This window comes from Loxodonta africana, chromosome 3 (assembly GCF_030014295.1).
Source record: "Loxodonta africana isolate mLoxAfr1 chromosome 3, mLoxAfr1.hap2, whole genome shotgun sequence".
Classification (NCBI taxonomy): Eukaryota; Metazoa; Chordata; class Mammalia; order Proboscidea; family Elephantidae; genus Loxodonta; species Loxodonta africana.
Genome location: NC_087344.1, coordinates 180,999,324 through 181,015,144, shown reverse-complemented (window position 1 = coordinate 181,015,144; position 15,821 = coordinate 180,999,324). Strand labels below are relative to the sequence as shown.

Here is a 15,821-nt window from a genome sequence, read left to right as displayed (position 1 = left end):
AACTCAGGTTTAGTAGGCTCTAAAACTGTGCTCTTAATCACAATACTGTTCTGCCTCGAGGAGCTTAGACTCTATCCTGTGGAAGATGGAGAGCCATTGAAGGTTTTGAGCAGAAGAGTGGCAAAGTCACGTACAAGTTTTTAGAAAGTTTCTTACTAGCAGCAGAGCGGAAAACGGACTGGAGCAGGGGGACAATGACCTCTTCTAAAAGGAAACTGTTCGACTCGCAAATTCTGGACTTACGGTAGAAAGGCTCTCAGCGCCAGGGATGGCATGCTTCCCACAGCCGAAGCCCCTGCGGGATAAGGCAGGGGTACCAGAGGCTCTGCGCAGTAGTGGGCGGGGCTGAAGAGTAAAGAAGGCTGGAGGCCCTCGACGCTCTGCTGCTTCTGCCTGTAGACGCCCCGCTTCCGTTGCATCGGTCACACGCAGGTAGTGGTGTCAAGCGCCGAGCTCCGAGACCCGAGCTGGGTGAGGGGCCGCAGGCGGCGGCGTACTCTCGGTGCGCGGTATGAGTTTGGCTGGGGGCCGAGCCCCGCGGAAGACCGCCGGGAACCGGCTTTCTGGGCTTCTAGAGGCCGAGGAGGAAGATGAGTTCTACCAGACGACTTATGGGGGTTTCACAGAGGCAAGAGCCGGGCCCAGGTAGAGGGAGGGGAGAAAACGAAAAGAGGAGTCCTGCCAAAGAAGAAGGGAACGGGAATAGAGAGGAGTCCTGGACGCAGATACTTGAGACGGGGTGAGAGAGTCTGGGGATACACAGTGGAGTCCTAGAGAACAGAGCCCTGGACAGGGCTGAAGGGAGTCAGGGGTGGAGAGGCTCTCTGGAGGGAGACAGCAGAGTGTGGGAGAAACCTACTGTGTATTTCTCTAGCTGCATCTCTCACCCCATGCAAGGCACATCGTAGTCATTCGGTATATACTCGTTGGCCAACTGCCTGGTTATTTAACTGACATGTAGAAAGTAATCTCTCCAAAAGCTAGAGGGGCTTAGCACATTCCTTTTTTCAGGCTTCAAGTCTCACTGTAAATGTCTCCTTAGGTAACTCTTCTTTGACCTAAAAAAGTGTCCCCATTTGTTGCATTCATAGGACATATTTCAATTTGTAATTGGATTTGGTTTACTTATTTGTTTATATTTTCCTATTAGGTTGTAAGCTCTACAAGTTTAGAGATAGTCTGTTTTGCTCAACAGTATATGTCTAATGTCACTCCTTAGATTTTTATTGACCAAATCCATTTATTAAATATCATTGAGCACCCAGAGCATCCCAGGCACTGTAATAGCCTCTAAGAAAACAGAGTATTAAAAACACTGTCCTTAACATTTCATACCTGCATGGGAGAACTAGTTGGGTTAACAGGCAGTTAAAATATTGTGTGATAAGCAGGAAAATAAGAGGTAAACATAGGATGCTATGGTAACCCATGGGAGCCAGAGTTGTGGTCAGCATAGCCATCCAAGGAGAGATGATGTTTAAGCTGAAGACAGTATTAAGAGTAGACTTTGGCTGGTTGAAGAGCTGTAGGGCTGGGAGCTGGGGGAGGGGACCAATCAGTACACTGGAGGGGGTAAGGAAGAGTGTGTAAAAGCACTGAGATTCAGGTCTTGTCTGGGAACCCCCAAGTCTACCCCATTTTCCAGAGGATGAAGAAGAATAAAGATTGGAAAGGCTGGAGGAAATAGGCATGGGCCAGATCATATAGGGGGCATTGTGAGCCAAATTAAGGAGTTTTTTTCTTTAGAGTGAGACACTTCATCCAAGTTCCATAGTCAGATTTATACTTTAGAAAGAGTACTCTGTGTGAGGGGAATAGTTTGAAGGGGACAAGACTAGAAACAAAGAAACCAGATTAGGCAGTTGCAAAAATCCAGGCAAGAGATAATAGTGGTCTAAACTGGAAGTTGTGGCTGTGGGAGGGAGAAACATGGACAGGAGGATTCAAGAGAAAGTAAGGAAATAGAATCCATAGACTTAGGGACTGATTAGGAGTCATACTTACACAGCCTTAACCAAGTAGTTTAAAATAGAACTTTCTCATCCCTCCTCCAAGGCCAATTCCCCTCAGCCCATTTTCCTATTCCTGTCATTTTATGAGTAGTTATTTAATATGTACCCTTCATGCTTCCAAAAAGGATTTAATTAAGAAGGCTTATTATATAAACAAAAAGTAGGAACAGTAAAAATAGAGACAGATCAGATAATTGTACCAGGAGCCTATGCTAAAATGGTAATAGCAGTTGATATTAAATTTAGCTATGAGCTTCTTGACAGCTAAATCCTGAATTTCTCTCTTTCTTTTTTTTTTAATAAGAAAGAAGCATGTAAGTACTTCCATCAAAAGAGACAAACTTACTCAGCATTAAATTCCAGGAAAAATTTATCATTCCATTTTTTATAAAGTATATTAAGTAATAGTGGTTTTATGGGTATAAAAACATTTTCTTATCTAGTCATGCCTATTAATGACCGTCATTAAAAACCAAAAGAGTAATAGTAAACTCATGATTTAGTGAAAGCACTTCGGTTGAGCACTAAGCTAATGTGTAGTTGAACTACTACCCTCTAGTGATACGACTTAATACCGGTTAGAGCTGAGAGGATTAATGTGCTCTGAGGCCGTCTTTCACAAACTTCAGTTGGGAGGAAATGATGGTCATCACTGCAAGACTGAACTCTGGCCGGCTTGGAGTGTCACCCGTCAGTGTTATTTGCTTGCTTTGGTAGCATGTGTACCAAGATTAGCCCATCAATCTGTACCACTGATTGAAGAGAGAGCCACATGTTTGAGGTGCTGCCCAGCCCAGTTGAGTTCCCCTCTCCCAAGTGCTTTTTTCTCTTCCCTTTCCGTGGTGGCTCCCACTCTAGCCCTAACCTGCATCATCTCAGGCTTAGGCTGTATTCCAAGCTCTACTTCAGCCCATCTAACCACCTCCAGAGCTTTTTGAAACACTCCTTTGTCACGCTGTTTTCGCCTCTCCCAAATCTTCCACATTCCCCATTACCCATAGTAGTAGTACCCAACTGTTTGTCTCTCCCAGCACACCTGAGAAATGAGACATTTCTCTCAGTGATGTTAGTTTACCTCAACAGTGGTAATAGTGCTAGGACAAATAAGGGGAGGAAGAAGATTGAGAATCATTGGCCTGCATATTAAAGTCATGCCTGACATATAAGCTTCTCTATAGACTGAATGCAGCTGTCTTTTCAAATCGTAAAATACTGAAGGGCAATCAGTTAATGTTGGAAGGAGGTTGACTGTGCCAGATTCAAAGGCCTTCAGCTAGGAAGGCTTCTTGCCAGAGACAAACTCTCTGCTCTACTTAGGTCTAAATCCTTATTCCATAAACATGCTTTACAAATTCCTGCTTCTGTACCTTTGTTTCTGTTATTCCATCCGCTCATGATTCCTTCTTTTCTTTGGCTGTCTTAAATACTACCATTATTTTAAACCATGGCTCAAGGCCTCTTCATCCTTTAGAACCTAAAGCAGAGTTCAACAAAACTATGGCCTGCAGAACAAATCTGTCCCACCACTTGTTTCTATTTGGCCCGTTACAGAAAAAGTTTGCTGACACGTGGTCTAAAGGATTAAAGTCTATTAGTGTAGACTTTCCCATACCACCAGCCCATAGCAAGCCTTCCTCTGAATCCCTGTAACATTTTATTGCCAATTGTTATTTTATGTGTTGCCTTGCATTAAAACTTTTCTTTTTATAATTATGTCCTGTCCTCCAGTAGACTGTGATCCCCCTGAAAAAGAGACCAAACCATATCCCTGTGTTCTCCAGCGCTTAACACAGTGTGATATAGGTAAAGGGCAGTCAATTATTATTAGAAGGGCGTGGTACTGGAGCCAGTGGCCATCAGTTAGGAAGGCTTCTTGCCCAACGAAATGAAGAACTGGGTTGGGAAGTAGTGTGGGCCAACCCTTAGCAGGAAAATGAAGAGATTCTGTTTCTTCTGAAGGGGCATTGATATCTCTAGTGCCAGCCAGCCCTCATTTCCCTGTCCCCTCAGGAATCAGGAGATGATGAGTATCAAGGGGACCAGTCAGACACAGAGGATGAGGTGGACTCTGACTTTGACATCGATGAAGGGGATGAACCATCCAGTGATGGAGAAGCAGAAGAGCCAAGAAGGAAGCGCCGAATAGTCACCAAGGCCTATAAGGTACAGAAGGATTCCTGGTTTTTTTGGACCTCTCAGTTCCTGTTCTCCCCTTCATCAGGACCCAGTAGTCCCCACAGCAGTCCCATTTGCTACAATACTAGTTTTCTGTTCTTAAGATTCTAATCCTCTTCCTCCCTTTCTCTTCTCTTCTCTGGTCTCTGATGCCAATTTGTCCCTAGGAGCCTCTCAAGAGCTTGAGGCCTCGGAAGGTGAGCACCCCAGCTGGTAGCTCTCAAAAGACCCGAGAAGAGAAAGCACTGCTGCCACTAGAACTACAGGATGATGGCTCAGACAGTGAGTGGGGATTTTTGGGGGGTGGTGGGGTGAGCAGTCTTCCCACAGACTGACTTGGGGAAGAGGTAATCCTGTTTACTTCTAGGACTAGAGGACAGGTGATAGGAGGACTCAGCATCTGATAACTATCAGTACTATAAGTATGGAATTTCCTAAATGTCCCCAGGATGCTAAGCCTTATATTAAGGGTTTAGTGTCAGTATAAAAGAAGCCCTGGTGGCATAGTAGTTTATGGCTGCTAACCAAAAGGTCGGCAGTTAGAATCCACTAGGCACTCCTTGGAAACTCTATGGGGCAGTTCTACTCTGTCTTATAGGGTCGCTATGGGTCGGAATCGACTCGACGGGAACGGGTTATTGGTATCAGTATAAAAAAGAATTTTTATAGAGGATTTACAGCCCAATTTGTGAGGCAAATAAATAAATAAGTACATGTAGTCCATAGATACACATGTAAGAACAAATTAGCTAATTCTCAATTATCCATTTCTGGAATATCTGCATAAGTTTATCTCAGACTAGTTTTTTTTTGCCATTCAGATTATTTTTGGAATGCTCTTCTAAAGTTAAGAGATTACTAATTATTTTTAATACCAGTTTAAGCAAAACACAGGAGGATAAATCTTTTATCATTGAGGAAAAAATTTAAGCATTTTCAAGCTAGTAAAAATTAATATTTGAAACATCTGTTGATCTGTTCCCTTCTATTAGTATGATTAATCAAGCTGTTAGTGTAACATTTTTCAAGGGGAAGCCTCTTGACTAGTTACAAAGAGAGCGACGAACTGCAAATTTAAGTGGCTTTCTTTAAAGGAGGTGATTATGTGTCATAAAAGACAAAGGCTTAGAAACTGTTGCAGATTTGAGGAGACTAAAAAGATGAGATAACCAAATGTAACACATGATCTTAGACTGGATCCTGTACTGCAGGCAGTAAAAATGCTGTAAGGGACAATAATGGGTCAACTGACAAAATTGGAATATGGATGATAGATTTAAGTAATATATTGGTGTGAAGTTTACTGAAGTTGATAGCTGTATTCTAGTTATATAAAGAATATCCTTATTCTTAGGAAATACACACTGAAGTGTTTACAGGTAAAGAGCTACGATGTGTGCAACTTAAGGTGGTTAAAAAAAAAAAGCAAGCAAATGAGACAGAATGTTTATAGTAGGTGGTCTGGGCAAAGGGCACATGGATGTTCTTTGTACTATTCTTGCAACTTTTTGTAAGTTTGAAATAATTTCCAAATAAAAAGCTTAAAAAAAAAAAGCTCATGATTTCAAAGACTTCTTCCTATCTGATTCTCTTCTCAGGTCGGAAGTCCATGCGTCAGTCTACAGCTGAGCATACACGACAAACGTTCCTTCGGGTACAGGAAAGGCAGGGCCAGTCACGGCGGCGAAAGGGGCCCCACTATGAGCGCCCACTGACCCAGGAGGAGCTGCTTAGGGAGGCCAAGATCACAGAGGAGCTCAACCTGCGTTCACTGGGTCAGTCCGTGATTTCAGGAACAACGGGTAGTGGGGCGGAGGGCATTAAGAAAAGCTGTGAGACCTGAAACACTAGAAGAACCAGAGCAATAGAGTTTTGGGACTAGGAAATCAGGAGAAAGAAATGCGAGAGTAGGTGATTGGGAACCAGGGACTAGGCAGTTGTGAGTGCTCTGAAGAACAAGCAATATGGAGGTACTTGGCATAAAATAAGAGTCATATAGAACTGATTTCAGATCCTGGGTCTGCTGTTCACTTGCTATAAAACTGAAGACAAATTACATAACCTACTTGTATCTTGCTTTCCTTGTTCACAAAACAAGATAACGATGCCTACCTTCCATAAGAATTGGAAATTCAGTAGTCCATAAGATAAATTGCTTTAAAAATTATTCTTGGAAATCTCTTCAGTTTGTGTGCTATTGGGTATACAGCTGTGGAAGAATGACCAGGGAGTTGGAGAATTCAGGAGAGTTTGTAGGCTGCTGAGGAAAGAATATTTCAAGAGTGAGTAACTTTGTTGAATTCTGTTGAGACACAGATTAAGAGAACTGAGAAGTGCCTATTGGTTTTGGTGACATAAAGGTCAGAGGTGACTTAGGAAGCACTTTTCGTGGACCTACCCATATTGAAGTGGGCTGTGAAGGGTAGAAGAAAGGATAGAAACTGTAGGAGAACCTGGGGTCAATGTAGAGTTGTTTTTGTTTGTTTTGTTGAAATATCTTTGGTGAGAAACAACTGAAAGAGTTTGAAAAAAGAAGGGATAATTAATAGTGTAGTTATGGAGAAAGTGGGAGACAGGGCTGGGAGCTAGAGCATACTTGGTGAGTTTGGCCTAAGATACACTGAGAGAAGGGAGAAAAGATGGGTGCTGATAGGTGTCGGTTTGGAAATCCAGAGCAGGACCCTGTAGTGGTTCTCATCTGATGTGTGATGTCTCCTGTCAGGTGTTGGGTGAGGTTGGAAGTTTGAGAGCGAAGTATTTCAATAGTTGTTGAGATAGGATTATCTGGCAGTGTTGGTGCACTTGTTGAGTTTGTGACAGTAAATTTTGATGATACCAGTCTACCCTGTTTTTTTAGTTACCTAGTGCTGCGATAACAAATACCACAAGTGGATGGTTTTAACAAACAGAAATTTATTTTTTCACAGTTGAGGAGGCTAGAAGTCTGAATTCAGGGTGCCGGCTACAGGGGAAGGCGCTCTCTCTCTCGGCTCCAGAGGAAGGTCCTTGTCTATAAGCTTCTACTCCTAGGCAGTCTTCACGTGGCTTGGCATCTCTCTTTCCCCATCTCTGCTTCTCTCGCTTGCTTATTTAATCTCTTGTATCTCAAAAGAGATTGACTCAAGCCATATGCCTCATTAACATAACAAAACAACCCATTCCCAAATGGAATTATAACCTCAGGCATAGAGGTTGAAGTTAGAAATTATAGCACATATTTTGGGGGGACACAATTCAATCCATAACACCTGTTGTGTAATTGTTCTCCAGTAACACTCAGCAAGCAAAATATGGGCAGGAGTTTAGGTCATTGGCAAGAGAATGACTGAAATGATAGATTGAGGAATTGAAGCTGGATTTAAAAGGAAAGTGAAGGCTGGGGGTGGGGCCTGGTGGATAGGAAGAATGAAGAGGGGTCATGTACTAGAGGTACTGAAGTAGAGGAGCTGGGCTATCTGGCACAGTGGAGCAAACAGACCAGAAGGATAGGATGTTGTGATCAGAGCCTAGGATGTATAATTTTAACATTGCAGAGCTGGGGCACTTTTAGACAGTGACAGTCTAGGCTGTAGCTATAGCAGAATGGGAGGAACTGAAGTGTCATGGACAAGAAGATTGTTAGAGAGTGGGTGGTAAGGAAACTGGGGATGGGGTGTTGAAGGGGCTACCCATGTGGACTTTGTAGTCACCAGGGTGACCTAAGATGATAGGACTTGGGGTGGAGAGGAGGAGTGGAAACTAGTGCCAAAGTCTTCAGTGAGTGAGGGAGTGACTGTGACTAAGAGGGAGAAAGGTAACGTAGACTGTTGACAAAGGTCTCAGAAGAGAAGGGAGTTTGTAGATGGGTGGAGGAGTAGTGATCTGAAAGCTGCAGTGTGGGGCCCGTAGGACACAGGCATATCATGGGTGGGATGTGAGGGAAAAGCAGCCTCCACCAGAGGACCATGGGAGAGTGGTGGCCTTAGCAGTCACCAGTTGTCAGTTTAGACAAGTTGTGGAAGGAATGCTGAGTGAGGAGCTGGAGGGTATAGGTGAGTGTGCTGATTATAAAGCAGGAGTTGCAAAGGGTAAAGAAAGTGTTACAGAGAAGCGGGGGTGGGGGGGGAGTTGGAGGCTGAGTTGGGGGAGAGAAAGCATTATTACCAACCAGAATTCAGGTACAAAAAACGTTAAGTCACTGGTTTATAGAGGGACTCTTGTTTTTGTCAGACTTTATGTATAGAGGATTGTGTTCATACAAACGTTTAAGAAGAACACAGAAATTTGGAGTTCATTCAGAGGAAAGGACCAGGAATATTTTGATCTATTTATTCATTAACACGTATTTATTGAGTCCTGTAATGTGCAGAGTGCTGCTTGACCCTGAGTCACAGTCACTGCCCTTAAGGAGGAGACATATGACCAACAACAAATTGCCGTAGAACAGTGTCACAGAGTGCAAGCAGCTAACATAAATAGTGTATCCAGGAGGGTTGTGGTGAATTGGAGGAGGGTGCCTGAAAGGAAGAACTGTTACTCAGCTCAGCTAGTTGTTGCAGTGTGAGAATGCAGGCCCAGGGTTGCCAGCTTTTCTTATTTTTCAAGAAGAACCAGAAAATCTCTAAATTTAAATGTAATTACCTAATTTTTAAATGTTAACAACTAATTCACGTTTTTCTCTAAAACACTATATAGATCAAATATAAACACTTAAGCGAGCTGCAAGTTTGCAGCCTCTGCCATAGACTGTGATAAGGACAGTAATAGAAGCGTGTACTAGGCCCAGTGGTGGTAAAAGAAGGGAGTGGCTCAAACTATGTCTATTGAGAAACGGGTCAATGAAATGGGGCTTGGGATCAGCCAAGGGAGGACTCAGTGGAGATGGGGACACTAATTTCAACTATTTATAGGATTGTCATGTGGATTTATAGGATTGTCATGTGTCCTTTATGGCCTTAAAGGGTAAAACAATGTCATCAGCAAGTATATTTCAGCTCAATATGACAAAGAACTGTGTAATGACTAGAGATGCCTAAAGATGCAACGAGCTGCCTGGGAGGGAGTGAGTTGATAGGGCATTTGTAGAGGAGATTCTAGTACCTCTGTGGGGGAACAAACAGGCTTATCATCAAGGAGTTCCTTCCACCTCTGATGTGCTACACTTCTGAGTGGGTGAGGAACTAATTACTTGAGATGTGAAGAGCAGAGAGGATGTCAAGAATGTCAAGCAGAAAAGTTATGAAATGGGAGGTGCTGGGGAGCTTAGGGGACTTTGGATAGTTGACTTGGATAGTGGCTAGAGCCAAGGAGATAATTAAGATCATGGAACAGGACTTAGGGGTGGGAAGAGGGGAAATGCTGACCATTCTTCATTCCTTCCTTTACCCTGAAGAGACATATGAGCGGCTTGAGGCTGACAAAAAGAAGCAGGTTCACAAGAAACGAAAGTGCCCTGGGCCCATAATCACCTATCATTCTGTGACAGTGCCGCTTGTTGGGGAGCCTGGCCCCAAGGAAGAGAATGTCGATGTAGAAGGGTGAGTGACTCTCAGGGGGAAAAGAGAGGTTCCCCTTCTCTATTCAGCTAGTATTCTCTTAGCCGCATTTCACTTGCCTTCCTCACGCAGTCCTCCATAACACTTGGTTATCTTTCAGATTCCTTCCTTTAACTCCTTATTTCTTTCTCTTCTTCCTCTTTCCTGTTTTTCCTTCCAGCTCAGCTTTCTTTTTCCCTGTCTATTACTTAATAGGTTCTCTCAGACTGTTCTCTGTCATTCCACCTCCTTTTTCTCTTTCCTGACCTCTCCTTTCTTTCTGGATTTGTTATCTTCTCTGCTCAGCTCCTTATTTGTGTTTTTCTCTGTCTTTTGCCCTCAGACTTGATCCTGCTCCCACAGCTTCTGCATTGACTTCCCATGCTGGGACTGGACCCATCATCCCCCCTGCCCGCTGCTCACGTACCTTCATCACTTTTAGTGATGATGCAACATTTGAGGAATGGTTCCCCCAAGGGCGACCTCCAAAGGTCCCTGTTCGGGAAGTCTGCCCAGTGACCCATCGCCCAGCCCTATACCGGGACCCTGTTACAGACATACCCTATGCTACTGCCCGAGCCTTCAAGATCATCCGTGAGGCCTACAAGAAGTACATCACTGCCCACGGACTCCCAACTGCCTCAGCCCTGGGCCCTGGCCCACCACCTTCTGAGCCCCTCCCTGGCCCTGGGCCCCGAGCCTTACGTCAAAAGATCGTCATCAAATGAAGAGATGTCTAATCCTTAGAAACCCCTTTCCTCCCAACTTGGGTGTCTTGACATTCCCTCTCCCCTCCTTGCTTCTCCTCTGTCATCTCTGATCTTTCTTTACCCAAACTTCTTCTCGTCTATATTTCTTTCCCCCCAGTTCCTGCTGGTGTTGTGTTTTTTAATCTAATAAAATAGATTGATCACTTTTGTCTGGTATCTCCTATAGGGTTGGGATTAAGAAGTATTTGTCAATGTCTGAGTATATGCTGGTCTTTTTATTTGTTTGATATAAAGTATTTATTATGAGCTATTCTTTTTTAATTGTAGAGTTCTCCTCCAACTAGACTGTAAGTGCCTTAAAATTAGACACCAAAACAAAATCCTTATATTTACCTTTATATCCCTCAGAAAACTGTTTTGAACATAAAAAAAACATAGCAAGCACCAAATAAGTAGTAACCCTGATTATTACAACTCACGTCTAGGACTTGGGCTTGTATGAAGAGACGGGGAGGAGATGCCGTGTCTGTTAGTGGCCACTAGAGGCTCTCAGGGCTGGGCAGGGTATGGGGGCTGTGTATATGTGATCTCCCACTACCCCCCACCTGGCCGGAGCTAAAATAATAAAACGCTGAGCTCACTTTTCCCCCACCCTCTCCCCCGGCACTGGGCTCCTCCTGCTGCTGGACCGTGCTCCAGCAGAACAAACAGACCGACCAGCGGAAGGGGAGGTGAGAAGGGAGGTGGCCATCAGAACTGGTAGGTGGGGAAGGCAGGGGGCTTATGGGTCAGAGCCTGGTGGGAGATGGGAAAAGAATGGCTCCATTTGGGAATGGTATGGAGTGTGCCCCTGTCTCTGTCGCTCAGTGTGTTTCTGTCACTGTCCGTCCTGTCCTGTCTATGTCGTTTACGTTGTCAGTGTGTTTCACATTTTGTGGTGCTTTCATATTTAACATGGTACGTACAGCTTGTATTTGTCATATTGTAAAAGCTTGTGCAAGCTTAATCCTCTCAATGTTTTTAGAGAAACTATTCCATTTAGAAGACATTTCCCACCCATTGGGTTGGTGTCACCTTTTTGTCCAAAGCTAGGCACAAATTATGGGAACTCAGTCCTTTCTCCTGATGTCTTACCGGCCTTCCCCCAACCTGGAAGTCCCCCAGACTTTCTGAGCCCTTGCTTTCCTTAGGATTTCGGATTTTAGCAAACATAGACAGTGAACTCTTGAGCTACCCTATAACAGAAGAAGAAATGGGGGTAGGGCGAGAGAACTGTTCTCTTTTCCCCCCACAATCCTCCTTGCTTTCCTTAACTGGTTTAGGAAAAAGGCTGGGTTATGGGGAAGAGAGGAGGAATTTCTCTGAAGGTCTCTGCCCACCTTCTTCTTTCCAATAGGAACTGGGCATGGGGCCAGCTGTGTTGGCAGGACCCCCAGCAGCTGTGCTAGGGTGAGAGGCATTGACGGGCGAGGTTATAGGGGAGCGTTGCTGCCAAGATTTCTCCGTCATACAGTGGGAAGGCAAATCCAGCTTGGATGCCTGGGATCCCCATCTAAAGTGGCTGGAAGCTGGGGAAGCAAGAAGGAGGAGGTTCTGGTTTTAACTGGAAACAACCTAACCTTCCTCCAACTTCCTATCCGCAACTAACCTCCAAGGCATCCAGTTCCTTGCTCTGCCTGCTGGCTGATTTGTGTCCCTACTATATCCATGTACTTCTGCCACTGTTCAACCACTCTGCTTGTGTTCCCCAGGCTCCCAATCCTGTGTGAGCACCACACAGTGGGGAGGGGGTGGGGGCCGCCATGTCATCATATCTGAAGGAACTGGAGAAATACAGAGACATAGATGAAGATGAGATCTTGAGGACCTTGAGCCCCGAGGAGCTAGAGCAGCTGGACTGTGAGCTACAGGAAATGGACCCGGAGGTAGGGGCCTCAGTGGAGAGTCCAGACCATCCACAGGGAACCAGGGGCAGTCCCCAGGCATTTGGGAAGGGTACTGGGCCCTGGGTGGCTGAGACCAGGGCTGTCTACACAGCCTGGAGTCCCAAGAAAGCCAAGGAAAAGATACCTGGAGATATTTTAGGGAGACCTAGAGGTACGCCATGTCAAAGTAGAAGTCTAACTTACTCCCCAAAACTCATCCCTAAGAATATGCTCCTGCCAGCTGGACTGAGACAACGTGATCAGACAAAGAAGAGCCCAACAGGGCCACTGGACCGAGATGCCCTTTTGCAGTACCTGGAACAGCAGGCACTAGAGGTCAAAGAGCGTGATGACTTGGTGCCCTTCACAGGCGAGAAGAAGGGTATGGGGACCCCACTATCCATGCGTCTCAGAACCCAAATGGCTGTCTCTCACATGTCCCTGCTCCAGCTTTCCTCTCACCTTCCAGCTCTGATCCTGCATGCCAGGCTTGCACTCTTTAGTTCTTATAAGAGATCAAGGGACCCAGGGCTTGTGATTCCTGAGCTTGTAGAAGACTCAGACTCTGCAGTGTGCCCTAGTGACCTAGCATTCCACCTCCCAGAGAAGGAAAGGAAGCTGGAGGCCAAAACCCTCTGCCTAAACCCTCCATCTCCTCATCAGGGAAACCTTATATTCAGCCCAAGAGGGAAATCCCAGCACAGGAGCAGATCACCCTGGAGCCTGAGCTGGAGGAGGCACTGGCCCATGCCACAGATGCTGAAATGTGTGATATTGCAGGTGGGCAGCTGTGGGAAGTTGAGGGGGACAGGAAAAGCAGGTGCAGAGAGACCCTAGCTATGGCATAGGGCTGGTGGGGAAGGCCCTGAACCTGGTCACAGAGGTCTGAGAAAGCCTCAAAGGCAGTGGTTTTTTTAATTTTTCTTATTTCCTTACCTACTCATTCATTCATTCATTTTTTTCAGTACTGTTAACACCTCAAGGGCAATTTTACAGGGATTATAAAAGCAAATAAAAGTGGAGCTATTCTAGCTGAAATCAGGAAGGAGTCATTCTCTAGTGGCTCCTTAGGGACTTCACTTAGCCCTATCTGAATGTTTTAAAAACCACTGCCTTGGGCAGTTTATGGAAGGGACTCCTGGGGGCCTTGGGAGGGTGGGAAACCTCTTTAGAGGAGTAGAGAGGTCAGGCTTTAAAGATGCGGTGGCAGATTTAGAATGAGGTGGATGCTTGAACAGGTCCCTTCTCACTCCTTGTGCCCCTCCTGCTTACCCTCTCTCCAGCAATTCTGGGCATGTACACACTGATGAGCAACAAGCAATACTATGATGCCATCTGCAGCGGAGAAATCTGCAACACCGAAGGCATTAGCAGTGAGTGTGTTTGGGGAGTGTGACCCCAAGGCTCTTGGCAGGTAGTCCTACAGTCTGAGCAAAGGTAGTAAAGGGTGAAACACGTGAACCAGGGAGAGGACGTGAGTGCAGGAGTGGTAAGAGAACCAATGGGGAGGAGACTGGGGGGGACATGCTGGGGTTCCTTTCCCACCCTCACCCACCAGGTGTGGTGCAGCCTGACAAGTATAAGCCGGTGCCAGATGAGCCCCCAAATCCAACAAACATAGAGGAGATACTAAAGAGGGTTCGAAGCAATGACAAGGAGCTGGAGGAGGTGAACCTCAATAATATACAGGTATTTGACTCCCTCCAAACAATAACTACTGACATATCCCAGCTCCTTAGCCCACTATCTCCTATTCCCCTACTGACAGGACATCCCAGCACCCATGCTAACTGAGCTGTGTGCAGCAATGAAGACAAATACCTACGTCCGGAGCTTCAGTCTGGTGGCTACAAGAAGTGGTGACCCTATCGCCAATGTAAGGCTAGTTGACATCCCCAAGCCTCTCCCTGTACTCTGACATGCACCCTGGCAGGGCTGTCATAAAGGGTCATGCTGAAGGGTGTATTCCCATCGTGCTCTTTTAGGGCTGCCTGGATGGAGACTCCTATCCTCAGTCCTACAACTCACAACTTTGCAACCCTCAGATCATCCTCCCAGAGGGCCACAGCCCTCTGTAACACTCCCACCACCACACACTTCATCCACCTGCTTTCCCTAATACCCACCATTCCTTCTGCTCCCCTCTAGCCCCACTTACAGCTCCTCAAGGACTCAAAGAGCTATGTTTCCCTCTCACTCCTGTTCTTTCTCTCTTCAGTCATCTGTGAAACATCTCCCTAATCCTAACCCAAATCCCTACTACCCAGGCAGTGGCTGACATGTTGCGTGAAAATCGTAGCCTCCAGAGCCTCAACATCGAATCCAACTTCATTAGCAGCACAGGGCTCATGGCTGTGCTGAGGGCAGTTCGGGAAAATGCCACACTCACTGAGCTCCGTGTAGACAACCAGGTCAGCACTCCCTTCCTCCGTCTTTGCATTTGGCTAACACCCACTGAGCCCCCTTCCTGAACCAGCCACTGGGACAGCTACCTCACTTAGTATTTAATCTTGTTTGAATTCTCCTCTATGTCACTGTCTCTATGAGGGGTCCAAGTCAGCACCTTCATCACCCAATATGGAGAAACAAGCCCCGTTGACCTCCCAAAGGGGTCCGTGGTCTGGGATGGTGAATAGCCCAGAGAAAGTAGCTGATAGCTTCTGCCTCTCCCCTCCGCCCCCGCCCCCCAGCGCCAGTGGCCTGGTGATGCAGTGGAGATGGAGATGGCCACTGTGCTAGAGCAGTGTCCCTCCATCGTCCGCTTCGGCTACCACTTCACACAGCAGGGGCCACGAGCTCGGGCAGCCCAAGCCATGACCCGGAATAATGAACTACGTGAGTGACTGCAGACATGGTGTGTGGGGGAGAGGGCCAAGAGGTGCAGAAGCTGGAGGAGCCTCCCGAATGCAGGCTTAGTGACTAACAGCCTCGGTGCTGCCAAAGGGACGTTCAGATGAGAAGTTCAAATCCTATGAGTGATTCGGAAGTAGATATAAAATCCCTCTGCCCCAAATATATACCAGTGGAGAGGTAGAAAGGAAGCTAGAGATAGCTGCTTGGAGACATGGTATTTTTTTTTATCTGTAGTGTGGTTTCTTATTTTGTGTTCTTAATGCGGTGTGGGCCTGTCAGGTGACTTAAGACACTACTTCTTTATCAGTCTGTCCAAGGGCCTAGAAGAGGAGAAGAGTGCCTTTGCAGGAGGATGGAACAAAGACTTGTGTTTCCTTTCCCTCCTTTACAGGTCGCCAGCAAAAGAAGAGATAACACTGCCTTTTCATCTACCAACTAGAGCTGGGAGCCCTGGACACTTAAATCCTTATCTATCCCCCTTCCTGTAAATAAAGGCCCTTCTGTCCACTCTGCCTGCCTTGGGCTTTGGGGTAGGAATCTTGGCAATAGCCCCCAAGGGTTACTGCCAGTTCACCAGGGGATTATTTATACTCCGGGGATCAGCAGGCAGGGAGGTTCAGGTTACCAGGGGAA

General features: G+C 46.0%; 2 protein-coding genes across 4 annotated transcripts; both read left to right on the top strand.

Moving 5' to 3' along the window:
* The first annotated feature begins 422 nt into the window (after positions 1–422).
* On the top strand, positions 423–12,275 carry VPS72 (vacuolar protein sorting 72 homolog). Of its 3 annotated transcripts, none has more exons than XM_010589449.3 (7): positions 423–628; positions 4,023–4,175; positions 4,355–4,469; positions 5,786–5,962; positions 9,559–9,703; positions 11,113–11,141; positions 12,162–12,275. In XM_010589449.3, exons 1-7 carry the CDS (start codon positions 512–514, stop codon positions 12,257–12,259), a joined length of 834 nt encoding a protein of 277 aa, XP_010587751.2. In that variant the 5' UTR covers positions 423–511; the 3' UTR covers positions 12,260–12,275. The 3 variants fall into 3 exon arrangements, with proteins under 3 accessions (XP_010587751.2, XP_023403098.1, XP_003409518.1); XM_023547330.2 differs by having other exon boundaries at positions 11,110–11,141; XM_003409470.4 differs by lacking the exons at positions 11,113–11,141; positions 12,162–12,275 and adding an exon at positions 10,044–10,588.
* On the top strand, positions 12,213–15,804 carry TMOD4 (tropomodulin 4). Its single transcript, XM_023547331.2, has 9 exons — positions 12,213–12,335; positions 12,561–12,717; positions 12,999–13,115; positions 13,619–13,708; positions 13,894–14,024; positions 14,104–14,211; positions 14,603–14,746; positions 15,026–15,170; positions 15,580–15,804. Exons 1-9 carry the CDS (start codon positions 12,213–12,215, stop codon positions 15,600–15,602), a joined length of 1,038 nt encoding a protein of 345 aa, XP_023403099.1. The 3' UTR covers positions 15,603–15,804.
* Positions 15,805–15,821: the final 17 nt, after the last annotated feature.

Excerpts from the sequence above, each read along its gene's own strand:
- TMOD4 (XM_023547331.2), top strand. The coding sequence starts at position 12,213 with ATGTCATCATATCTGAAGGAACTGGAGAAATACAGAGACATAGATGAA. Across the intron at positions 13,116-13,618 it reads TGAAATGTGTGATATTGCAG|CAATTCTGGGCATGTACACA; the intron begins GTGGGCAGCTGT and ends CCCTCTCTCCAG. Across the intron at positions 14,747-15,025 it reads AGCTCCGTGTAGACAACCAG|CGCCAGTGGCCTGGTGATGC; the intron begins GTCAGCACTCCC and ends CCCGCCCCCCAG.
- VPS72 (XM_003409470.4), top strand. The coding sequence starts at position 512 with ATGAGTTTGGCTGGGGGCCGAGCCCCGCGGAAGACCGCCGGGAACCGG. Across the intron at positions 4,470-5,785 it reads ACAGGATGATGGCTCAGACA|GTCGGAAGTCCATGCGTCAG; the intron begins GTGAGTGGGGAT and ends TTCTCTTCTCAG. Across the intron at positions 9,704-10,043 it reads GAGAATGTCGATGTAGAAGG|ACTTGATCCTGCTCCCACAG; the intron begins GTGAGTGACTCT and ends TTTTGCCCTCAG.